We start from the raw sequence: 26,661 nt of genomic DNA on the forward strand, positions 1-26,661 counted from the left end.
CTCTGATACTGGAGTACCTCCAAATCTTCAATGCATTAATCCTCACAACAAACATGTAAGGGGAAGAATGCTCTCTAGGCTTCTGAAATTATCACTATTTTATACATAATGAACAGGGGCATGAAGAGGCTTAATTGACTTCACACGATCAGACAAAAGAGCAGATTATTGAACCTGGATTTCCCAAATATAAACACAGTTTTCCATCCTTCCCAGTTTTAGTTTTTTTGCTCAGGCATCAGCATTACCTTGTGATCCATTTTTACCTAAGTCTTCCTTTTAAAACCTCGCAGTGGATTTGAGTCCCATTCATGGCAAGTGCATGCATGCTGCTTTCTGGTGGTGGCTCAGGTGGGCTAGTTTGGTAGCTCCTGTGGGCTAGTTTGCCAGCTCAGTCCTTTTGGGCTAATTCCAGTTTCAGTTGACTACCTAATCTCTGTATTTTTCTTCAGAACAGAAGCTTTGGTTGAATTTGCGTCCTTCCTTGGGGTTTGATTGCATTACTGTTGTGTGTGGTATGGATGCTCCAGTGCCGCACGAGGCTGTAGATGTAGGAGGATGGGCAGAAGCCCACTGCACTGTTGGGAGGGTCGTGGCAAGGGGAGCACATGTGCAGTGTCCCCCCCTGAGCTAACCAGCCATCAGGCAGCATATATACACCATGCCACGGAGCACACCGCTGAAACACCGGGGCAAACGCTAACCCGTCATGGTAGCTTACCACCCACCAGCAGCATGACTCCGACAGCCCAGCACTGTGCCTGAGCTGTTCCCCATCGCATTGCCTCTGGCCGGGGGCCACGCCAGCAGGGCTCTGCCGCTTTCCATACGTGGAGAAAGATTGTTCAGCCGCAGATCAGGATTGTTGGCACAGTGCTCCGCTGCCAGCTAGCAAGGTGCCCAACGCGAGGTGCTGCACGGCTGGAGGACTCTCCCAGGCTTCCTCCGGTGCTGCTGCATAGCGAGCAGCCCCAGAGGTGGATGTGGGAATGTGATTTTTGTCAGTAGTGAAAGCGCCCTGTGGGGAGAGTGTGTAGGCAGGGAAGAAGGATTTCCATCTGCGGGCTGGAACTCCGGATACAATTGTGCCTGCTGTGAAAGAGCTTGTTACACTTTCTCACTGTAAGGGCTCCATCTGGTGCTCTAGGTGTCTTTAAATGGAAATTTACGTTTACTGTCAGAACTAAAGTCTACGCACAATGAGCAGTCTGATGGTCTTACCAGTCACAAGTGCTGAAAGCCTCTCCTTCACCTCCCACCCTGTAATATAAAGAGGCAGGGAAGGACAGTGAAATGGAGGGGAATGGACTGGGCAGGTTCAGAATCTGTCGTGATCGTAACAGGAAGCACTAATGAAGACCCACTTTAAAATTCAACATTTTCTCTGTCTTAGGGCGAGATTTGGCTCATTGCTGAGAGTAAGCAAGGTGGTGTTTCAAGGAAACTGAGTCTGCTGTTGCTCAAGCAGCCTAGGTGTTGGCTAGTAAACAGTGGTGTGACTTCCAACTCAGCCTCTTAAATTCTAGGTAGAGACTTGCTGGCAGTGCTTTGTCTACTCAATGTAAAGTCCCCACTTACTCATCAGGACAAGCATGCCCTACATTGATGTCAAATTTGAAGATGGTGTGTGCAGAGATCATCATAGTAGTCAAGCCTTACATTAGGAAACACTTTGCTAGCTATTCTGACTTCTGCCTTGAAAAGTCCTGGTCTTGACAGCAACTAAGGAGAAGAAATGCAGTGACAAACTGTTGCAACTTGGGATTTAATAACCCTTCCCAACTCAGAAACCCATTTTACAAATTATCCCATGCACCCTTCCCAGCTCCTTTTTTGCCCTCTCACCATCTAGCTGTTTCAGTCTCATCTGGATCATTCTTTACAACTGAAATAATTTCTGACTGTGCATAAAATCAAGCTGTTTGGTTAGGTGTCCATTATAATACAGGTGTTGTTTTTTACTGTACTCCAAAGCAAGCCCCAAAATGCTTGTCTTTGCTGTTGCACTGCCTGAGTGAATGGTGGCTAGAGGAAACTTTACATATTGAGGAAGCTTGAGGAGGGGAGGTATTCCCTTAACCCTCCAACTACTGGTTTTATAGCGCTGCTTGGGCCTTTGATCTCTACACTCTTAATTGGCTCACAGGGAGGTTATTTACAGTAAACAAGAAAACTACCTTGAAGTTGTCATTTTAATAAACTTGTTACTTGCCAGCTTCTCTAGAGGCATCCCAAATGGAAATAAACATCTTTCATTTTGTTTTATAAATAAATTTTAAAAATGGTTTCCTAGACAACCTTGATGAAATGTCAACTTCTTCTCAGATCTAACCCCCCACCATAGGTATTGTTATCTCCATCCCTGCTGGGTAATTTGTACACTGCAATAGTTTGTTTGGAAACATGCCTGTTGTTCTTTAAAATGTACTTAATGCTAGATTAGAGAACATAATACTTTCTTTTTTTCTTTTCTTTTTTTTTTTTCCCTCCTGTTTCTACCAGCTCATTTCTAAACCATTTAAAATAAAGAGCTTGAGCATGTATGGTATTTAAAAAACCTTTCACATGATGTTTTTAAAACAGATCAATTTCAGCATTAAAGTGTTAGGAATTCAGCCAAGGAAAATTCAACTCAGGATTGTATAGCTATAATGATAATGTATTATACCCATCTTCCTTGAAAATGATTGTAACAGTAGAGTTGAACCTAGTGAATTACATAATTTAGGAGCGTTTGCCAGAATGCTGTTTTAGGGGGATTACTGTAGTCTTCCCCTAACAAAAGCAAAGGGAAAGATGGATCGTATTATGAAGTACTTAAATGAGAGAGAACAGTCTTCACAAATTATCTAAGATAACTCATTTGAATAGAACAGAAGGTCATGTGTGTGCATGCCAGTTATCACACTTAACTACTTGGCAGGGTGTAGGGGGGAGTACAAGAGGGAGATTTTTGCTTTTCCTCTCCGCTAGCCTGAATTAAAAATGTATTTGCGTCTCATTGCTGACATCAAAACATTTCCAGCCAGCCTGAAGTTAGAATTTGATTGTGCTTTTAACGTTTAAAAAATTAACAGCATGACCTGTCTAATATAAATAATGAAAGGCCCAGAAAAGTAAAAGCTACTGCTGCTTCTCTTGGCAAAGCTCTAGGATGTTCAGGAGTTGTAATGCATCTAAAAATCTGGCAGAAAGGACTGTGTGTTTTATTTTTTCAGTCTTCAAAGTGGCTGTTGTACATATAATGTGCTATTATACACTGATGTAACTGCTTTAAGGCTGACTGCAGGATCTGTGTTCCCACCACTCCTCCATCCATCCCACTTACCACAGTCCTTGATTTGAAGAATGAGACTGGGGACAATTAATTTTGCAGCAGGCTGATGTCCAGATTCAGGGTAGCGCGCAGTAGGCATCTGAAGTTCAGCACATATGTACATTCTTCTCATTTCTCTATCTGCCTTGTGACTTTCCTGAGATCAAAGCCTGTGCCTCAAATCTGGCATCTGCTCGAGTGCTTTCCTGAATAGGAAATGGGATAATTTCCTGAACAAGGGTCTTGGGAACACAAGTGAGTGAGTGTAGATGAAGTGAGGCAGATATAATGGACTTGGATGTTATTTGGGCAGAGAGGCAAACAGTAGTGCTCAAAGATTTCTTTCTGGAAGATATTTTTATAGATGGTTGAGAGAATGTTTTTCTTCAAAATCAGCATGAACTGGAGTTTGCAAATATTGAATAGCATCTGGCCATGGTTTATCCACCTGCCCAATTAAGAGACTGGTTGGATAATGAATTCTGTGTTCACCTGTGTGCTTAGCAGTGGCTCTGGCTTCCTAAATCATGTAAGGTACTAGAAAAACATAAAATATATTGAGTCTTCAGAAGCCACGCAGGATCTGACAGGGGAAGAGATGAGCGAATTGCCAGTCTCTTAGTTAATACCTGAGAAAAGCGTGTGAACATGTTTCTGCTGATTGAAGCAATGGGCATGTGGAGTGAATGTTTCTATTGAATTGTAGGGTGCTTTTTGTAATCATGGTAGCCTCTTCAAGGCTACCTCTTTTCCCATTGCTTTTCCACTAATCAAGTCAGGAAAGTGTGGAAAGAGATCATCATCTCTATCTGTGAAGTATTCAGTTAAAACAGTAATTTGCTTTGTTTTCTTATCGTCTCCTAGGTCATCTCTGCAGCAAAACAACTATAAAATTCTTCAGAGAAAAACAAGCAGAAGGAAAGAAAATGAAAGTGTTTTTCCCTGAAGGGTTGATAAATATGGATGGATTAGAAGGGAACAGAAATGTGAAAACTCAAAACTGATGCCTTTGCCATCAATATAGCCTACATTAGATGTAACCAAAACTAAAAATGTGGGGCACTGGGGCACCAGTACCTGACTGAAAGCAGCTAAATGTGGAGGGTCTCGTGGGACTGTCTTCAGACATGATCTCTGTGGTTTTAACACAACAAAAAAAGGCTAATTAGTGCTAGGTTATATCCTTCTGGTGAAAATGAAGAATTAGGTAGGGACCGCAAATCCCAGGGGAAAGTTGTTAGGACCTGTCACATGCAAACTGAATCCACTTAGCTGTCCACGGAGAAGGCAATGCTTAAAGCCTGATCATGACTGCTTTAACATTGAAAATCTGGGGGGCGTAGGTTTCTACCTCCTAACCTCTGTTGCCAGTACTGATGAGGTTTTTATAACCCCTATGGCTTGAGCCGCTGCAGGAAAGTGTTTGCGTTCAGCTTGGCTCAGTGCCGTACAGTCCATTTTAATCACTGTGCAAAGTGAAAGGATAACAGTTTTACTGTGCTGCTTGGTCTGAAAAGAGGGCTCTAAGCAAAAGCTGGTTATTCTTCAGAGAGATTTCGCGATTCTTACAGATATTTTTTAACAAAGTGAAAAGCATACTGACACAGTCCTTTAATGGCTATCATAAAACATTCCTTCTTTAGTGTTTTCTTACTTTTCTTAAAGCTAACAGAATTACCTTGTGTGTTCTGTTTAAATTCAGTCTCTATGAAAATATAGTTAGTGTTAATATTCTGGAGGCATGTTGGATGCTGGGAATTTTCTGTGTGCCTCTGACTTTGGCTTTTGAAGAGCGCTCATGGAGCACTGCTGCTTTTCCTTACGTCGTGACCCACCGCTGAATCAAAGTCCGTAATGCAGGCTGGTGGTTATCCTGCTCTCTCCCTTCATGGTGGTGAGCCCACAATTAAATTGCTGCATTGAATGCTCTGGCTGGTTGAGCTTTCTCTCTTATCCTGTGATTGCATGCTCTCCCTCGCTCTTTCTCCCTAGTTAACTCCCAATACTCTCTTCTCTGTTTCTGTTTCTATTTTGCTAGAGCTGCTCAAACTGTTTCAGGTCTCTGCTGAAGGAAATAGCACGAAAGACCAGTAATTGGAATCCCAAATAAATATTTGAGAAGGGGAGAGCACTACTTCCATGTTTGCTTGGCACTGCTCTGCGCCTCAGATTTCCGAAGATGATTATATTTACCCTCAGTTCTTCTGAATCTCTGTAACTCGGTGGCCTTTGACCCCTTTGTTTCAGTGTGTCTGATTTTGGGTAAAGTAACATTCAGGGGTTTCTGTGCTGTGATGACCAACATGCCTATTTGTCCTGGATTTGGGGCATTTATTTTCTAAGATGGCAGCAGCACAGTTTTCTCTGTCTGGAAGCGTTTCCAGGCTTGCACTGTTGTTATCCAGGAGCGCTTAGTCTTTTCTGGGATCATTATGGACAGAATTCCTTTGCAGCCTTCATGTGCCCTGGGGCTCACCCGGTGTATTGCCTATACCAGTTGCAGTTTGTGCCTTAACACCTTTTTGCAAATCTTTTCGCTCAGTCCAAATCACCTACTCTGCTGTGTGCTGAAGCATGTGGTCTTAGTTTGGGGTCTGTTCAAAGGGGAGGAGATTGAAGCGCAGGTGGTGAATGGAGAATGGATCAGGTGAATTGCTCTGTGGATTAAAGGGGAGGATGTTTGACAATGCCTGGATTGTGTTACCATCAATTAAATTCAATATTTACGAGTTGGCAGATGTGGACGAGAGCAGACTTGATGGTAAATGTAATCTGTGAACTTTGAAGCTTCTGTAAACCCATCAGAAGTGTTTAACTCCTTTTCCTGCCCATCTGTTTCTTTTTCTTTTGTTCCCTGCTGAAACCAGGTCCTTTGTTCAAACTGTCTTGCTTACCAAAGGGTGCTTGTTATTCTAGCCACACTCCTTGATTTCACTACCTTCATGTGCCTCTGCTAAGATATACTTTAACCTAAACCTGTCTTTCCTTTTTGCCTCACAGCTGTGTTCCTCTACTGCTTCACTGCTTGTACTTAAGCTGCATTGGTTCTTCTCTCCATCCTTTGACCCTCACAGTGTCAGTAGTGATTAGGCCTTATGTGTGTTATGTCCTTCAGCCAGTGATTACTGAAGAAGCTGTATTTTAAAGGATTTATTGCAAAAATCCATCTGTGAAAGGCTAGCCAGCAGCCCTCACCATTGCTTTAAACAACTACTTTTCTTGCCACCAGCATGCACCTGTACACCAGGAGGGGCCGGAGAAACAACAGCACATGCTGATAGGATTATACGTCAAAATTGCTAGGTATCTCCAACTTCAGCTGTGTGGCCCGCTTAGCTTTTCCAGCAAATTGATAAGTGTATGCTGAAATACATGACTGGAATTAATGTGTGCAGCCAGAGTGGTTTGTTGTGCATTTTATCACCTATTTCATAACATCTAGAATTTGATGGTTTTAATTAGCTCAGATTAAATATCACCATGGTACCACCAGGACGAGCAGATCACCAGTGCAAATAGTTACACAGATATTTTTAAAGAAATTACAAACACATACACATAATGTGCGTACATACCTATACTTCTATGCCTGTAAAACTTCTGAGAATGTTTCTGTTTTGAAGACTAACTGTTGACCCTGCACATTCTCTTAATTCTGGACTTCCTTATGGCCGTCTTGTTGCCTTTGCAGCAGCATTGTACATCTAGACTTTGATGTTCTTTATGACACTCTTATATACTAATTAACTTCATTAATTTTGCAATTAGTGAAGTTAATTAGTAGGTAAAAATGCTATGTAAAACTTCAAAGTCTGCATTTTAATCATAGTTTGTATTAAAAATAATTATCACATGCTTGATTACTACACTCAATCCAGTTAGCTCACACAGGGTCATGTGATGATAAAAACAGCTTTGTTCTGTGTCTTTCCTAGCTAGTTAGTAGCATTTTTCACTAACAATTACTGAGAGTTTGTCTGGTATCTGAAAATGCAGCTATGGGGAAAAAGCAGTGAATGAGACCAAAACAAAAAAAAAAACAAAACCAAAACAAAAAAAAAAAACAACCAGTTGATCATGGTGTGTCTGAGTGGAAGTTGGGTTTCAGTTTGTGTAAGCAGAGAAACAAGTTGGACAAGGGGGAGGTGAAAATATTAAGAAAGTTTTCGGTGACCGGTGATATACGTGGGAACAATACTTGGCTGCCAGCCTCCCCTCCTTTGGTGAGCCATTTCAGGAGAGGTGCCCTGCGGGCTGTCATACCTGCCCGTGTCAGCCTGGTCACAACCCGCTGCATATACCCAAAGGGAAAGGCGTGGTAAGGAAAACCCACTTGCCTAAGTAAGGGCAGCAAACGGGGGATGTTGGGAAATTAGAGCAAAGAGCACAAGATCCTTGAGGCTGGAGTAGTTACTGGGATGTAGTAATAGCAGTAACAGTAACATAGTAATAGTAGTAATAACAACAAAAAGGTGTGGGTGACCTCAGGAGCAGAACCACTGTGCAAACACTCCTTATGGTGTCTACAGAGCAGCTCACAGCATTTCACACCATTTCACACCAGTTTAATAAAAGTAATGTACCTGTGCCTACGGGTGTATGTAAATGAATGCATTTTTTTAGATAGATGGGTGTTTCTTATAGTTAGAACTATGCAGAAGGTTTCGTGTGTGGGAACTCTTGGTTACAGCTTTCCTCCTTGGGCGCATGTCTCAGTGGTCTGTGGTGGACTACCCTTTCGTCTCAGCCAGGTGTTTCTCACATCCTGTCCTGTCACCTCTCTGGTGGGACCTCTCCCACCTCCTACCACTTGTTACTCACCAGAGCAGTTTCCATCTCATCCCCAGTGTGTCAGAAGTTGCAGGGCTCAATTCTTTTTTTTTTTTTTTTCTTTTTTTTTGCATTTCTGATTTAAGCATATGGTTTTGTCGTAGAGAGCTCAGTGCTCCAAGCCGAAGCCTGGAGCAGTGCCTGAGTCCAAGCTCCAGCGGTGGTACGTCCATCTATAACATTGGCACCAGCCAACCACGCAGCATTACTGCCTGGTCGTTTCCCTGCAATGCATATTGTATCCATTTTTATAGTTTCTTTTATACTTTCAACAGACTTTATAACAGCAATAATGTCATTCAGATAATTATACCGTAATTGACCTTAGCGTTGAGCATCCTTGGCTTTTACTGCAGTTTGCTTAATACTTCAGGATGGTCAATTATCTCATAATTCCCACTTTGTTGGGAATTATTGTTTTAATTATTACACTCCAAATACATCATTTTGGCATAGTAGTAAGAGTACGCTGGGGAATGGTCATATTCGTGAATGCTTAGAGTTACCAGCTTTATCATGTGGGAGGGCTTTTCATCCTGTCATCTCTAGTCATTACTTTTAACATTTAATTATCACTTAGTCTGCTCAGGCCAGGTCTTCGTCTGCAGAAACTAGCATATGGGGAGTTGGGGCTTGCAGGATTTGAGAGCAGTTGGATGGCTGTGCAATCTGACCATACTGATCTCTTCTCTGCCGTGTTACGGTGTGAGTCATCTATGTTAATGCAAGTAACTTCCAGTGGAAGTTTGGGGTAAAACGGTGAATTTTTTTGTCTTTTCCTAGCAATTTGAAGTGTTAATTATTCCCAATAGAGAGCGAGCATGCTGATGTTTTGCCCTGTTACTGATGAGAATTTTACAGCTGCTTAAGAGGCTTGTATGGCCCTCTTTATGTTCATTTAATTTGCGCCTGTGTGGCACTGGTACTCCACCAGGAAGGAGCAGCACCCTGCCGATGTTGGAGAGAAAACATCAGTCCTTGTGGTGGGAGATCTTTTCAGGTAGCGCTGTGCTCACTGCTGCCCAAAACAGAGATGGAAGCATCACGTACCATGCTTTACAGCCTAGTGCAATAGCTACTGTGGGTCCAGCACTCGAACCACACTGGCCCACTTCTTAAGCAAATTACGTGAACAAGGCAAGATGCTCCACCTTTCTATAAATGTTTATGTTCAGTTGGTTTTTGTCAGCATTTTGTGGTGTATTTAACATGCATAAAAATGTTCTACCTCAGCAGAATATGAAAACGTGATACGTTTTGCTAAAACAGAAGCTAAACATAACCTCCTTTCACCAAAGAGTATTTTTTCCCGTGGCTGATCTAATTATTATAAGTGAGCAAACTCAGTGTTGGTTAGTAGGAAAATGCTGCTCTCTAGTAGATTAACGCATTTTATTGAAGAAAACAGCAGTGTGAAAAGACTTTATTTCTCTATAAATTTTAATAGTTACTAAAATGAGGACTCTGGCCCATTAAGTTACAGCCTGCCAAGTCATAATGCTGAATCACTTAATTTCTCTAAGTAGCTATCCCATTCCAGCTTCTTAAAGGCAGCTGTTAGGAGAGCACCGATGTTTTAATCAAGGAACGGGGCAGAGTCTGACAGCTAAACAGTGTGCTTCCATGGAGGATTTCTTGCACAGTCTGCAAATGTAAGGACCTGTCTTGGAGTATGTAGACTTGCACTCTCAGGTGGGTACAGGATTATATGTAGGCATCTGGTGTCAGTGGAAACTGGGAGGACATTCCTACGTCCCAGTATTTCTCACAGAAGATAAATCCTTACAAGTGTTTACAGACAGAAAAGCTGATGCGAGCAACAGTGGGAACTCAGTATGGATAATAATGTTTTTCCCCTCACACTGAAAATAGCAGGCGTTAGGTCCGTATGAAGATCTAGAGCATAGCTCTTTGGCTATGTAGATGACATAGCTTTATTACTTAGCATAAGATATAAATTTAGATCTGTCTGCACCAGTACCAGAGATCCCTTGGAGTCAGAGATCTTTTTGTGGCAGGTGCATCACATGTTGAAGGGAAAAGAAGGCAGTACTGCAGGGGTATTGATTGACTGGCTCTGTGCAAGGACGGGGGTAGGACAGATAAAGGTGAGAGTGTTTAGGTTTGTTCTGTAGTAATGCACTCTTGAGGCAAAATGTTAGTCCTAGTACACTGGCCAAATTTCAGTTTGGGAAATGAAATTCTGCCTGCTCTCAATAGGTGAGTAATCTCCATTTTTCTGCTAATGTCAGGTGAGGTACCTCAGCAAGATCATTTCATGTCGGTATCAGGTTTGATCCATCTTTGAATGCCTGATGTGGTGCTCATCCTTTATGTGCTGGTGGTAATTACCTACTTTTTCGTTCTAGTAGGGAGCTTTAATTTATTACTTTATTAAGCAGTGAAATCAAAGATTAAAATGGTATCTATAGCACATGGCTAACTAGATTGTGAAAAATGAAACTATATGGTTTCAAATTTATGAAAATAAATATTTCTATTTAAATAAGTGCAGTGGTTTACTTTAATTCTTTAGACACCGCTCTAATTTGTAGTTTACTGGTGATTATTTTTCTTCGTTTTAAAGCAAATTGCTTTCTGTAGGGTGAAGTTGAGAAATAATGAATTGAATTCACATTACAAGCTACCGCCTCCCAAATTGTAAATGAATATAAATGTAATAGGAGCATACTATTAAAATCTTTTGCAAAAGACTATGCTATATCATTGCAGTAAACAAATACATTTTTCAAGCCATCAGTTCATTTAATGTTGCATGTCTATTTGGCCTTTATTTTAAGGGCTTCCATGCCTACTGCCACTACTGTCTCCAAATGTCTTAACATGTGTTGTCTCTTCAGAGCAAAAAATAACATTGTTAGTTTGTGTCATTTACTATAATAGTTGATTAATGATCTGCTTTAAAGCTAAATCAGGGAACGTATTTTAAAATGTATTTGCTCAGGATGGGAAATCCTTGTCTACCTATTTTATGCTCTCGGGGGAGAGAGAGAGAGGGAGGCAGGCAGGCAAATGGGAAAGGCACAGGCTGTGTTCAGCACTAACTTTGTTCTAAAATTTTTGTTTCCACTTAGTGTACATAGAGGGTAATTAACAATTACCAATCAAAAAGATGGAAGATTTTTGGAAATTCCACCACTCATTAATCTGAGCTGCTGTTGACAAGAATTGGAAATTTTAGAGAAGTGGAAAGGAGGACCTGGTGTCCCAGCAGGGAGAAATGTTCTCTCATGTGACTTGGGCGACAACCACAGCTTAACTTTTGTGGTTAAGCATTCTTAATCCTTACCAGAAGTTTGTTGTGTAATAAGCTAAGGAATAGAAGAAATGCGGTAATAGCAGCGGAACAGAAGTTGCACAATGTAAATGCTAATTTCTTGGTTTGCGTTCCTGGTAGTAGCTATAAAGTAAACCGAGGGAGGTGTGCACTGAAAACCCCAAAACCAAATTGCTATGTTGTACAGTTTTATGTGGAACAACATCTGTCCATAGTGTGTGGAGGAAGAACCCCCAAACCAGTGTTTCTGGATGAATGGGAGGATCTAAAATCTGGAAGTAAGGACTTCTTTGGTTGTTGTTCCTCCCACCGCTTTAATATGAGGAGAGCAGAGAGATGGAAACAGTCAGCAGGGTTTCAACTGAGAATTACTTTAATCTTAATTCCTGTCAGCTCTAATTCTGCAAAATGCCTGAACGCATCCTTACTTATGTACGTTCAACCATTGACTTCAGTGTGAGATAAAGTTTAGCGCATGCTTAAATGCTTTCTTGAATTAGGGCCAAAAGCTGCTGCTAAAATCAATCCCAGAGGGAACTTTGCATCTTTCATTGCTTCCTTTTTTGTGTACCAAGATACAGGCTCCATCAAGCTTTGGAAATATGGTAGGAGTTGATAAATGTCGCCTGCCTTGTTTAAAGAAGTAGAGCAGAATTGTCAGATGACAGTGCATAAAGTACATATTACCTTCCTTTCTCTCCTGTCCCTTACACGTGTTCTTTAATGATCATTACTAAGCGAGGGCTACAGAATGGCAAGAGACTCACTGAGCCACCACATTGTGTTTCCATCTACTGCAGTCACAGCCAGGAATTGTAAAAGGTGACAAAGTAAAAGGAGTTGAGGTATTTCCCCCTATTCTTTCCTGCTTTGAGGAAAGACTGTTCAGCAGCTTGCTTCTTTTTTTGCTAGAAATCTTCATTCAAACCTTTGCTGAAGTGTGACTTACCTTAAGCCACTTTGTTCTTGTTGATTTACACAGGCAAACGCTCACACATACACACTCACCCCCCGCCTTCTGGGAGTATTGATTTAACCCTGCATATTTATAGAGGAAACAAGCCAAAACCAGGCCAATGCACACTATTCACAAAATGGTCCAAAGTAGCTCTACATTCATACCGTTGACACTGCAGATAGCAACTATGATCTGTCGGCTGATCTCCTTTATCTGTCTCTTGTAATGCATTGTGCACTTTTAATACAAGACACTTGCTGAGTAGCTATTGCGGATTAAACCCCAAAGTGCTATCTGTGGGAACAACTCCAAATCATATTTATTGGGTTAAGTTGTATTGAGGGATAGTAACAAATGAACCACTGTTTCGAATGAGCATCTGATGATGTTTTCTTCATCTCTTTTCTAACTGCAGAGCTCTTCTGTATCTCCCTCAGCCAGTTTCAGAACAGCAGAAAAGCACAGAAATTCAACAGATTATTCTTCAGAGAGTAAAAAACAGAAAACAGAAGAGAAGGAAATAGCAGCGCGTTACGTGAGTATATTGACTACATTGTGCGTTGTTGAACTTAAGTAATTTCACCTGATTTGCACTGCATAACTTTAAAATTAAGGGTCAAATTTTCAACAGGTTCTTACTATCTGCCTCTAACATCTGTGCTGGGTGGAAGGTTTTGGTGTGTAGTATTGGTAGTTTTTTAACAATATAGATGCAGAGCACCCAGAAGGCATGTGACAAGAGGGCTGTGCATTAGTTTGGCTGGGACTTGCTAGATCTGGACTCTAGCTTGGCTCCGCTTGTTGGTACAGTGCAACTTTGGATGGGGGTTTTCATCCTGTGTCCTTGTTCACCAATGTGAAAACTGGGGAGAATACTATAGCTATGGCAGCTTGTTAAGCAGAAGCTCTATAGGTGACCTAAATATTGTAATTGTATCACCACATAAAGCTTGGTAAAAGTAAATGCTATGTTGCATAATTGTGAGTAGCCTTGCATTTCAATGCTTTATTGTTTCTTAGTACTTAAGAGACGTTGGGATATTAAATAAATGTTTTTAACACATCGTGACTTGTCATTACAGGACAGCGATGGTGAAAAGAGCGATGACAACTTGGTAGTTGATGTTTCCAATGAGGTATACACAATGGTGGTTTTTCTGCCTTACAGTGTGTGTGAGGGGGGTGTCTTCAGTGGTTTCTGTGCATATTGGGTATATGAATAAGATTACAGCCTTTGTCTCTGTAAAGGAGCTTGAAACCTGAGAGAAGCCAGTCAGGTCCTCTTTCTTTAGAATGCAAATCAGACCTGTAACACTTACTCCTACAAAGGACCTTTTTGTTTCTTGTATGAACCAAAAGTCTGCTTGCAATATTTGAAGCCAGCCCAGCACAGCAGATAGGATGCAGCTTGTAACGGTATCTGTGTTTTCTTTCACTCTGGCCATGACTTCATTTGTGAACTTTATCAGGTCTGCCAAGTGCCTCCAGCCTTTTCAATCTGTCACCTGACAAATGAGATTTACTTGCCTATTTCAATATCCATAGATTTTTAACATTATTTTTCATGCTTAATGGCATCAAATTTTAAGACTTTCTTAAAAAAAAAAAAAAAAGTTGTTTTTCATTATCCATCTCGATTTTACAGTTTTATCAGCAAAATCAAATAAGAACTGAAGGAAGATGTCACTTTTTATGATAGATCCTCATTCCAAAGTGAGAATTGCTCAATACAAGTACTACTGGCTAGTATGGAGTGTTTATGGTAACCCACATTGCTGATGTTTAGGATCCTTCCTCTCCGCGGGGGAGCCCAGCACACTCTCCTCGGGAGAATGGCTTGGACAAGACTCGACTGCTGAAGAAAGATGCACCGATTAGTCCGGCATCTATTGCGTCCTCCAGCAGTACTCCTTCCTCCAAATCCAAAGAACTTAGCCTTGTAAGTGCTTCAAAATGCTCCTGACCTGTGGTGATAGGCTGAAACAAGTGCTTACCAGATTTCTGTCTGGACACAATTTAGATTTCCACAGCTATCAGTAAAACCCTATGAAGCATCAATTTGAAAGTCGTTTAATTTATCTCTTTAAGGGAATTTAATAAAATAGTAAGGAGAAAGTCCACAGCTTTTTTTGGAAGGATAGGAAGAGGTTATTTTCACCGGTGGTGTGGGTAGATGATGGATGTGCTGTGCTGAGAGATGTTTTTCTCCTCCCCCATATGAAAAACTGTCATTCTGAGAATAAATAAAAGTACACAGGGGTTCCTTGAGCTGTTTTCCTGTGCTGTGGTTTATAGCAAATTCAGTTCCCTGCTTGGATGTGATTTGGTTGTTAGCTTTGTTTGAATTACCAGGCCATATACAACAACAATAATTTTTATTTTCTATCTAAAAAGTAATCTGTCATTTACAAGAGCCTTCCTTGACTTGCATCACAAATCACAATGCAAAAAAACCCCAACGAGCTGCCTGCAAGTCGAGGGTGTTCTTTCCTTTCCTGTTTGTGACCACAGTTAATCACCTTCCTGAGCTGCACAGTAACTCCCCTCTCAATTCTTCACAGGTCAGGGTACGTGATTATTTAAAGAAATAAAATAAATAAAAAGAAAGTTAAAGTGAATGTAGTGCTCAGGAAAGGTGGTGGAATGACAGGTTCAGGCCCAGGAGTCAGTGATTTGTCTGATGAACAAGCTTGTCACAAGAGTGGCACTGCACAGTTCCTGACTTTATACCCATCACTGTCTCCATCCTGTGTTTCCAGCACCACATTTAGGCATGAGTTGTCAGTCGGTTGTGGGGGTTTTTCTGCTGTTCTTGTCCACCCAGCAGTGGCCTCTCACAGAAGCTCATAATCGTAATGGGAGCAGGTCCGCCATGAGCAGAGGGAGACTTCCAACAGATTTCACATACGCTGCCGATGTAATTGTCAGACGGCAATGATTTTCAGTCATTGACCTCATTCTGAATCATACAGATGCCCCCTACGAGGAACGCTGTGAAGGCTGTAGTTCATTCCCAAAGCCATTCTGTCTTTTTCAGTGTCTCTGCAGCTTCTCTTCATTGCCAGGGACTGTTGAAACCCAAACCCAAAAGCTAAATATCACTAATCACCCACACTCTGGTTATTGTTGGCTCTCTTTCCAACCACTAGCTAAAGTAAAATAACTAACAAACTGTCTTCCTTTTTCCTTTTTGGTGATTAGAATGAGAAATCTACCACTCCTGTGTCTAAATCAAATACCCCAACTCCACGGACTGATGCCCCAACTCCAGGTAGCAACTCCACTCCCGGACTGAGGCCGGTGCCTGGCAAACCCCCAGGTGTGGACCCGCTAGGTTAGTGTCCATGTATTTAGATGTTGTGAAATGATGGCCATTTGTCCCTAACCAGGTTGTCTTTAAATCTGCAGTGACAAGGCAGTATATTACAACTGCTTAAACTGGATGCTGAGCTGGTTCTTCAGCACTTTCATACAGCATGTATATATATAGATATTTTACTGTTTGCCAAAATCATATTTCATCTGATGGGTCTGGGCTGGCCGTGTGACTTCCCTCTTTTTTCCCCCCTCAATAGCTTCAGGTTTAAGAACACCTATGGCAGTGCCGTGTCCTTATCCTACTCCATTTGGGATCGTGCCACATGCTGGTATGAACGGAGAGCTGACCAGCCCTGGAGCTGCCTACGCCGGTCTACACAATATTTCGCCACAACTGAGTGCAGCAGCTGCAGCAGCAGCAGGGGGGGGAAAAAAAACTGCCTACGCCGGTCTACACAATATTTCGCCTCAAATGAGTGCAGCAGCTGCAGCAGCAGCAGCGGCGGCAGCTTATGGGAGATCTCCAGTGGTAAGTGTTTGCCACTTGTGCATTCAGTGTTGAGAGCAGTTTATATTAAATGTAAGACCTGCAGGGTTAAGTCTAGTTCAGTGTCTTTGTAGTGTGGGGACTGTGCTATGGAAAACATGAATAAAACAGTCTTCCTTTGCCTAACTCCATCTTTAATACACCTTTTTGTTTTGCTTGGGGAAAACTATAGGTTGGGTTTGATCCACATCATCACATGCGAGTCCCAGGCATCCCTCCCAATCTCACAGGCATCCCAGGAGGAAAACCGTGAGTAGCAAATATTCAACTTTAAAAGTCAGTCATCTGTTGAAGTTGTGTTCCCTTGCCAGTTGGAATTCCCCTTAGCTACCGAAAACTATTGTGTGAATATAAATAAATATAGCTATTTGGCAAGGGCAGGAGAAACACTGTTGAATCTCAAAGTTGCATTTGTAAATTGTTTTGAAGACTAATAGCAGCTGATGAAGACTGGTTGATACAGACTAAAGGAGACAAGTAAATGGAAGAAGGAGCTGAACTTCAAGGTGTTACATGCTGAGTCTTATTGTTGGTCTTATATGGAAAGGTGAACTGGAACGAGATCTTGGCTTTCCATCTCTACTGTACTCTGCTTCTCAGTTTTAAAAAATGATTTCTTTGTTCACAAAAGCCTTGCAATTACTTGCAAACTTATCAGCTGCTCTAAACAGCAGTGTGCAGAGAAAGGAACACTGAAATGTTTTGTTTGATTGAAAATACTGGAAAGAATTATTGTATCATAATGCTCAAATTCATCCTTGATGGAAGTGACCGTAAAAGGTGACCTGCTCTACCAGGCTTCGCTTGTTGTGAGCCTTGGAAAAAGAATTACACAGATAAGAAGAACTCTCTGCTCACATCCCTCTTGAGTTAGAGAGGGGAAAAAATAAAACAGTGATGCAAACCGTATTGATCCAGATTTTATGTAAGGGTCCTCCACTTCCACTTGTTGCGTGACGCTTGTGGGAAACTGTGACCAGCTAATACTGGAGAGGTTGAAGGGCAGGGGATGTTTGTGCCATTCTTTCTCTCGGTCTCATATGTATGAACGTATTTGTGGAGGAGTGGTTTTGGGGTAGTCACACACTTGTATGCATGTGAGTAAATGTATACACTCACCTGCCAGTGAGCTTGCAGACACGCAGGATTGATAACGTGTCATGGTGACAAGTGATCAGTCCTAGTGCCTGTAATGCCTCTTCCACATATGTGCCACACAGATCATAAACCATGCCCAGGCCTTTCAGATGTCACACACTAGTTACCACCTCAAGTTGACTTTTCTGCTAGTTGCGCCACCCGGTTAGGTGGCTGCATAAGGCAAGTATGGAAACTGGTGTGCAGCAGCTTCTGGACCAGCTGCTTGCATTAAAAATTCTGTGGGGCACAGATCTTCAAGCGGGCACTTAGAAGTGTCTTGACGTACTGTTCAAATGTTGTCTGGGTTCAAGTTCATCCCTGGTGGCGTCGCTTGCCCAGGAGGAAGGGTGACTGACTGGCTTTACCAGGCTTTGCTTGCTGTGGTCGGAGAAATGGCAATACCGGGGGTGCGGAGACCTCCCTGCTCACGTCTCACTCGTGTTAGAGATGGGGGGAATAAAACGTGAGGCAAACTGAAATCAAACCAGTTCAATTCTGGTTCAATTCCAAGGTTTTTGAATGTTATTGATGTACTGATGACTGTTTTAAACATTTAAATGTAACTGTCATTTATCTGCTGTAAGGCCTGAAACCTTTGAAATCTGTGGTGGTTTTAGCATGATTGCATTGATTTTTCTTCATCTGAAGTGCGGTACTTTTCACAGCTATCATTTGGGATTGTTGCTTTCTGATTTACTCTTCCTTTTCCTTTAGAGCAAAAGTTGTGTAAATTCTCTGTGCTGTTGAGTGTCTGTTGAAATGGAGTGGGCAGCATGAGGCCCATCAGGGATCTGGCCCCTAATAACTCTCATTTCACTTTGGAGATATATCAAAATGCTGAGGATTGTACAGCATATGAATAGAAAAGGTTGCTAATGTGAGAAGAAGAAAGAAGTGCTCGCCAGGTGTTTGTAGTGTCAGATATTTATAAGATATTTAAAGTACTTCAAATAAGCAACATGCAGTATTAGTTCTCAGCGTGAAAAAAAAACCAACCACTCAACCACCACTAAACCAAACCAAGCAACAAAGCAACAGTTTAATCACTTGTGCTGGTATGGAGTAATGAATAGAGTGAGAATAACATCACAGATCACTCCAGATCTAAGCTTTATTTCTGTAATTGTTAAATATGTTCCCTGTGTACTTTCTAAGCACGCTAAAAATCACTTTGGCTGATAAAAGTGTTGTACACTCGGTGCTCAACATGGCTCTGCAGAGAGTGACTGCATACAGAAATCAGAGAAGATGATAATGAAGTTTCAGTTGTTTTTTTTAGAGATTTCAGGTGACCATCAGCTGCTTTTTTCAGTACCTTACTGCAGCAAACAGGAATTAGGGATATAATGAGGAAGGTATTTCAGATTTCTGTGGTACTAATCGAACCCTGATTCTACTTATATAGGCAGTTAGCTGCTTCTGACAACCACAGAAATCTGTCCTACCCTTTCCTGAATGTGTTTAATGTCAGAAAATGGAGAATGATGATATGATCTGTCACTCAGACCTGCCAGAACAAGAAACAGAGCACAGGATGAGAAGAGTGTGTAAAGCTCTGGGAATAGGGCAGAAAGGTGAAAATGCAGTTGCATTTCGTCCCACTGAAAATTACTGTTCTAGTGTTAATGCACTATGAATCTTAAATAACAAATTCAATAGTTGAATCCTGAAGACTGCCTTCTTCAGTGACTTTAAAGCACCATTTGAGGAAGTGATCTTCCTAAGTGTTCTCATAAAATGATTTTTTTTGGTGATCTCTTCTTATATCAACACTGTGACAGCGGATTTTTCATCAGTACCATAATGATTTTTTAGGTCGAAGGAAATTAATGCCTTCCATTAAGCGTACCTTGGTCTATGTAGGTGAACCCTCTTACAAAGTTTGTGCTCATGTAATAGATGTGATGTGTCAGGTAGCATCTCAGAACAAGACAATTTCACAACCTAACTGTTCTCCCTGGAAAATATTTTGAGATGAAGCTGTTGATAGGTTATTCACAAGTGGCATAACTGGCAGTCGCACAACACATTCTTTCTCAGTGAGAGCCCTGATTCTGGCAAGAGAAATTGGGATTTGTATTTGTTGTGTCAGGTCCACACAAAAAAACAAAAGGGGGGGGGGGGGGTAAAAAAAAAAAAAAAAAAGAAAAGAGACAGCAAGCTCAAAATTAAGAAAAAAATTCCAGAGCGTTTTTGCTGGTCTGTCATGTCAGATGTCAGCAACCATGCCTTGAGAACTTAACTCTTTGACGGTGGAGGTTTTTGTGCACCCTTAGGTAGAGTGTCTGGGCAGTTTCACTCGAGGGATGTGGGACCTGCGGTGCGTATGGGGCAGCTTGGCAGCAGTCCAGCTGAAGTTTGCACATTAGAAGTCAGTAAGGGAAGATCAAATATTCCCTGGCAGTCAGCTACCCGCCATGCTCTGCAGCAGCCAGCCAACTATTTCTGTCTGCCAGGGGGCCCTGACTGGACCCTCCTTCCCTTCTCTGCATGCAGTGGTCTCCCTGTACCCCAGGTTTAAGAGCAGCATCGTGTATCCTTGCTCATGCCAGAAATCAGCATTGTCTGAGTTGTAAAAGCTCATTTGATTGGTAGATGGTGTTTGACTTTCCACGTTAAAAGAAGAGTTTGTGCTTTGAGAGCCATGCTATAGGTAAATAAATGATTTCTTCTTCACGTAATTAAAAAGATTGCAAAAGGAGCTGAGTGTACAATCTGAATGCCCGCAGTGGAACCACACCTTTGATTCTGTTTTCTTACATCGTCTTGAAGAAAAACTTCTTAAATCACCCCCTGATCTTTTTTTTTTCCCCTCAGAGCATACTCATTTCATGTAAGTGCAGATGGTCAGATGCAGCCGGTTCCTTTCCCTCCTGATGCCCTCATCGGTCCAGGAATCCCTCGCCATGCCCGTCAGATCAACACTCTGAACCACGGGGAAGTTGTGTGTGCGGTTACCATCAGCAACCCCACGCGACACGTGTACACGGGTGGGAAGGGGTGCGTCAAAGTCTGGGACATCAGCCACCCTGGCAACAAGAGCCCTGTCTCTCAGCTGGACTGCCTGGTGAGTGAGCAGCAGCGTACAGCAGGGGAAGAAGATATCAGGTTGTGTTAAGATTGAAATGGTACCGTTTAGGCACAGAAGACAGTGGCTATTGGAGTGCTATCATTGGTGTCAAAGCTTGATACTTCATTTGTAATTTTGTTGCTTCTTTTAGAACCGAGTTTCAAGTGTGTTCCTTGTTGTACTTGTGATTCCCACCGCCCTTCCCCCCCAGTGAATCAAAACATCTTTAATATCCTAAAATTGTATTGGTAGGGGGAGAGATCAAAGACATTACGGCAGATACTGTTTATAAACTTTGACATTTGTTGGCAATCTTAAAGCTTGATATCCTATCACGCTAAAAATTGCTGTCTTGCTGCTGTATTCTCTGAGAATATTTGAAGATTGTGTCACGTATTTTGTGTCTGTGTATGTGTGTGAATGCATTGCCCTGTCTTAATGTGACAATTAAAAATATCCCTGAGTGTTATTCACAAATTATTTGAATGTGCTAACAAGATGAACCATTGTTAGCAGCTTTTCTCATGTCATTTACCAGTTCTTGGTAAGATGTTGCTTCTTGTTACAGAGGCAGTAAAATGAGAACTGTGCAGCACATGCAGACATATAATGAATTGCTACACAAGTTGCTACACAAATGAAGAAAATTGCCCAAATATTTTCCTCTGACATCTCCTAGATGGTGGCAGCAAGTCTCACTGGAACAGGGGGGTGGGGAGTGTGCAGGGAATTTGGTACTCCCCCATGCCGAGAGGTTAATGTGCTGAAATAAACAGAGTATGAAAATGTAACTTTCTACACAAGCTGTCGAATACAGCTATCTTGAATTGTTTTGGGCTGGGTTCAGGTCTTTGCGTCTTGATGCTAATTAAGATTAAATATCTCTCACTACTGAATTTTGTAGATCAAGTTTAAGTACTTCCCTAATGTCATGTAATTTTCTGGCATTAATACACTTTATCATTGTCATAAGTATAAATGGCTCATTAAAACCAGGAGGGAATACAATACTTTTATGGATTTCTGCTCTCATGTTAATGCTGTTTTCCTTTCCTCATGAGTAATCTCTTGATGGCTTCTGTCTCCACAGAACAGAGATAACTACATCCGTTCCTGCAGATTGCTCCCTGACGGCCGCACCCTGATTGTTGGCGGGGAAGCCAGCACGTTATCCATTTGGGACCTGGCAGCTCCAACTCCTCGCATCAAAGCAGAGCTGACATCTTCTGCTCCGGCTTGCTATGCCCTAGCTATCAGCCCCGATTCCAAGGTCTGCTTCTCTTGCTGTAGCGATGGGAATATTGCAGTGTGGGATCTGCATAACCAGACTCTGGTCAGGTAGGTCAACGGAACTGGATCACTGGGTTGTGAAGAGTTAATTAGACGTGGCTTTATGTCCCCTTTTGTGTACATATGCTATTTTCTTCATGGTGCCTGGCATAGCTGCTTCCAGTATTTCATTGCTAGGCAATAGCCATGGTAATACCATGACAAAAGACTATATAATTGTTTATAGGCTTTGAGAGTTTCATAATTCCAGGCCTGTTGAGCAGCCCATAACTATAATTTCCTAAGATCAGCTGGTGTTGACACTGCTGCAGGCTCTTTGAACGGATGGTATTCTTTGTATCCGTGCAATACACTCTGCTCACACTCCAATCTCTTTAATCGGTGCTCCCCCAAATATGTCTTGGGTAAAGATGTGCGTAAATTACTGCATTGCAAACTTAGCATCTTAGGAGTATGGGTTGCTGCTCAACACTAATGTACAGTAAGCTAGGAGCCAGTCATACAGAGCTGCTCTGTGCACTGCACCGTATGTTGTTGCTCGTAGTATATCAGTATTGCAAGTAAGGGCAGGCTTTTACTCTCTGATGTTCTCATTTAGACTGCTGTTTGTTTGGTTTTTTTCCAGCTTTTTTGGTGACCTGCAGATTCTTCTTAAACTCAGTGAATTCTGATGATCATGCTACATTCCTTTGCAGGGGGAGTGGGGTATTTTCGGTCGAATAGTGGATATCACACAGTCAGCAGTGAAAATCCTCAGAGTATCTGACTCGTAAAGTGTGCTTTTTGAAATCAAATTAGTGCTTGGCTGTCTGGCCTGATTGCTTCATCAATTCGTCACAAAACTCACATGCTCATCCCAGAGTTTATATTAATCTCAGATTGCGATTGTAATCTATGTTATGGTTGTCTTTAATGGCTGTGTGTCAGGTACTGAAAGGAAAAGGAATATTTTGTACACATGCTCAGACCCGGCTCTCAGTGTGAGAATGTGCATATCTTCTTTCAATATTTTCAGGCAATTTCAGGGCCACACAGATGGAGCGAGCTGTATTGACATTTCTAATGACGGCACCAAACTATGGACGGGAGGCCTGGACAATACAGTCAGGTCCTGGGATCTCAGAGAAGGGAGACAGCTACAGCAACATGACTTCACATCGCAGGTTCAATCTCAGAAGCTTTGGCATGTTAAGAAAAATCTATCATGGTTTCCTAAAACAAGGACTTCTGGTTTTGGGGTTTCTTTTAAAAGCAAAAAAAAAGCAGGCTCAAAGAGAACTCCAAAGAATCTTTCACTTTGTTTCACACCCTTTTTTTTTTTTTTTTTTTTTTTTATGTGTCAGCTAAATGTCTTTCTGGATTATGACTATTTGACAGATTAGTACTTCTCCCATGAGACTAGTGGAGAATCCTTTTTATAAAAGAATTGCTAGATTAAAGTGTTCCTATGTGCAATCTGTTCCCATTTCTGTAGATTCTTCTTCAAAAATACTTTACAAAAATATTTTTAAATGCTGTCAGATAAGCTAGGACATCAACTTTTATAGCTTGATTCATTGCGTTGCTATTACAGTTTTAATTGAGCTTTGTTTACATGAACTAATTTATCTTGATTACTGTAGTGATTGGATTATCATGTTTTTAAAACTGTAGTAGACCAAAATGTGTTTTTGCATAGTGTTAACAGTGTAGCAGGAGTCAGTTTTGAATATCTCAAGCTCATTCCTTTACTGATTGAAGCATGTGCTGTGCTAATTCCAGATCTTCTCGCTGGGCTATTGTCCAACTGGTGAGTGGTTGGCGGTAGGAATGGAGAACAGTAACGTCGAGGTGCTGCATGTTACTAAGCCAGACAAGTATCAGCTGCATCTTCATGAGAGCTGTGTGTTGTCACTCAAATTTGCTCACTGTGGTAAGCAAATCTTTTTATGCCAGTGTGTTCCGTCCCCGAGAAGTTTGTTCAAAGATTGCCTTTAAATGAAAGTAGGGGTATAGCTAAAAATTAGATGTTAAATTTAAGTATTGAAATTATTTAAAAAATTCTGTGAGACTCCTTTTTTTCTGTGAACTGCTTACGTTATGAGTGAACATTGTAGTACAACCAGATGAAAATATGACTGGTCTTTGGATATGTTTTCCATTAATGTGTGAATGCAGTGTTTTTATGATTAATCTGTTTCTTGGGGTGCATTCCTTGAAAACAAAATGCAACAATAACACTTAAACAATCTGTTGCAGGCAAATGGTTTGTAAGCACTGGAAAAGATAATCTTCTTAACGCCTGGAGAACACCTTATGGAGCCAGTATATTCCAGGTAATAATCTCCTAAAAGCTTTTTTCCACATACATTACAGTGCAGTAGAGCTGCATATCTCAGGGTCTGTCATTAGCTTAAGGAGTTTTTAAATGGAAATTCTTGGCTAATTACTCTGTTCCTTTAAGACTTTGTCTGTAATTAAAGAGAGATATGCTTTTGTCCTTTCTAACATTTGAGTAATTTAGCTCTTACAATAAAGTAGCCCTTTAATCCGAAATTGTTTTGAGTACCCTTGTTGCTCACCTCCTTGTGCATATGGCTACAGTACAGTATTCAAGTGTGTTGCTAGGTGAGCATTCACTGAAAGTCCAAAATATAGCTAAAACAGTGAAAGTCATGCTCAAAATGTGTATTTTTCTTGGATGAAATGCATAAACCTAGTGGATTGGACAGGCAGACTTCTGAGCTGAAGACTGTATCCTTATGGAGGAGGCCCGTGGAGTGTATCTGCAAGCCCTCTGTGCCCAATTTTAATGGCACTTCAGTGCCATTAAAGGGAAGTGGGATTTTTGGCATGGCCTTCTCTTTTTTCATCTACAGGTACCTCTAGACTTGGAATTTTTTCAATTAAGTTAACTGGTGTTTGTGTTTAAATGGCCAGGTCTCACCTGTACTGGTACCTGCTGTGTCTCCACCTGTGGGCACAGCGGAGTATGTCTTGACATGCGAAAGCTGAGGTCTGAGTTTTCTCAGTGGAGACTATTCAGCTCTGGAACCACCTCCCACAGAAAGCCCAAATTGTCCTACCAAGAACACATCGTCCTTAAAAGTGATGTTAAAACCCCAGTGCAGCTTTCTTAATGAGGGGTAGAGAAAAGAACTTCCTGTGCAGTGCAGCAGAAGTTTCTTGGTGAAAACTTGGTGTGGTTGGGAAGTGTTTAGCTCTTGCAGAGACAGGCAGAAAAGAATGTGGACATACGTAAACAAAAAATGCACTAAAACAGCAAGTAAAATGTGACAATACACATCATCTCAGAAGAGGCAGAAAAGGTGGGGGAGACAGAGCTAGTGCATCCTGGTGTGTCCTGTCTCCCATTCACCTGCTGTGCAGTGTTAACGTATCCTACGGCACCACAGTATCTTTCCAAATTTGCATCCTCCTTGATACTGATATTGAGGAAATTCCTCTGTGCAAGACTTTTGTCTTCTGTGTTGGGGAAATAGTAGGAGGAGATGCAGTTACTTCTGTGGAATCCTTTTTTTCACGGCTGTGGGTGGGTAGGGCTTTTGTAGTGTTTCTCCGTATGGATTTCTGGTTTACATCAAAAAAGGAAGGAAAGAAGAAGGTGGCTTTTCATACATTTTTATGCCAAAGCTAACGTATAAAATATTAATAAATGCTCATTGCTTATAAAGTGTATAGAAAGGACTGCTTCTTTTTTTTTATTGATTGATGGATTATCTCTAGGTCCATAACATTCACTTCCCTTTCCACTGCAGTTTTTTGTTGCCATAGAACTTTAGGTGGGACAAGTTTAGGGAAACAATCTTGTTAACAACAGCTGCCACTACAATACTGATAATGAAATGAACTTTCAGTGTATACCCTTTCTATAAACTCTTCCAATTAATCTTCAAGCCATACTGGATTGAAGGATTGGAAAGACATAATTGTCTTTTTCTTTCTTTTTTTTTTTTTTTTTTTTTTTCTTGTAGTCCAAAGAATCCTCATCTGTGCTTAGCTGTGATATCTCTGTGGATGACAAATACATTGTTACTGGCTCTGGGGACAAGAAAGCTACAGTCTATGAAGTTATTTATTAGAGACAAATCTGAATTCAGACAGAACTCCTTCTCCTAGCACTTTGCTGTATATTCCTTTTTTTTTTTCTTTCTAAACCGAGAATTTAAATGCTCATCACAGTTGTGGAATTTATTTTTACCTTTTTAACTTGCTGTTGATTTGTGAATGCTCATTAAGAACTTGTGATACCAAATTGTCAGATATCTACTTGGAAGAAGATGGAATAAGCATACTTAACAGTGAACTCCACTCTTTAATTATGTATTATAGCTGTAATGTATTTATTTTGTTTAAAGAAGGCTTTCTAACAATGAATTGACTAAATAAAGCTGTCTGGCCCGGCTTTAGTTTTAAATGTGCATTGTATACTTTGTGTTTTTGCAGGTGGATAAATTGGGGATCTTGGAGAAGGATGTTCAGGAGATAGTTAAAAGTTACACTAAATAGACTTGTAGTTTCTATTTAAAAAAAATAAACTTTGTTATATTTTTTAGTCCTGTTCTTGGATGAGACCTCTACGTGTTATTACAGTATAATTATTTGGTGGGAAGATGCTGTATCTTAACTATTTTAGACAGTCTTGGAAAATTAGGAAATTGCAAACTGTAGCCAGTAATCTACATGCCTGTGATGAATGGCAAATTCAGTTCACATCTAAATTAAATTCACTTTAAGTAAGAATGTGCTAATTTATATATTTGCAATGTTAATATAGCATCTTGTGTACAGATTTGTTCTCAATGCTTTTCTGTTGATAAACATAAAGCATTTTGGTGTCAAGCTAGGTTTTTTAATATAAACACCTCTCTTTGTTATATTGTAGAGAGTACAA

The 26,661-nt window shown here is 41.1% G+C and overlaps 1 protein-coding gene across 1 annotated transcript in view; it reads left to right on the forward strand.

Annotated features, from left to right (window-relative positions):
* TLE4 (transducin-like enhancer of split 4) overlaps nt 1–26,321 on the forward strand; it is a gene marked incomplete at its 5' end in the record, with an annotated part of 96,894 nt that extends 70,573 nt beyond the window's left edge. Inside the window, 13 exons of the mRNA XM_009881410.1 lie at nt 12,818–12,937; nt 13,485–13,538; nt 14,189–14,341; nt 15,604–15,736; nt 15,978–16,091; nt 16,143–16,249; nt 16,440–16,516; nt 20,225–20,474; nt 21,568–21,815; nt 22,783–22,930; nt 23,529–23,679; nt 24,006–24,082; nt 25,742–26,321. Of these exons, the coding sequence (XP_009879712.1) occupies nt 12,818–12,937; nt 13,485–13,538; nt 14,189–14,341; nt 15,604–15,736; nt 15,978–16,091; nt 16,143–16,249; nt 16,440–16,516; nt 20,225–20,474; nt 21,568–21,815; nt 22,783–22,930; nt 23,529–23,679; nt 24,006–24,082; nt 25,742–25,849 (1,740 nt within the window). The remainder of the gene's footprint in view (nt 1–12,817; nt 12,938–13,484; nt 13,539–14,188; nt 14,342–15,603; nt 15,737–15,977; nt 16,092–16,142; nt 16,250–16,439; nt 16,517–20,224; nt 20,475–21,567; nt 21,816–22,782; nt 22,931–23,528; nt 23,680–24,005; nt 24,083–25,741) is intronic.
* Between the last annotated feature and the right edge of the window lie 340 nt (nt 26,322–26,661).

The sequence above is a fragment of the Charadrius vociferus genome, unplaced genomic scaffold (assembly GCF_000708025.1).
Source record: "Charadrius vociferus isolate BGI_N301 unplaced genomic scaffold, ASM70802v2 scaffold380, whole genome shotgun sequence".
Classification (NCBI taxonomy): Eukaryota; Metazoa; Chordata; class Aves; order Charadriiformes; family Charadriidae; genus Charadrius; species Charadrius vociferus.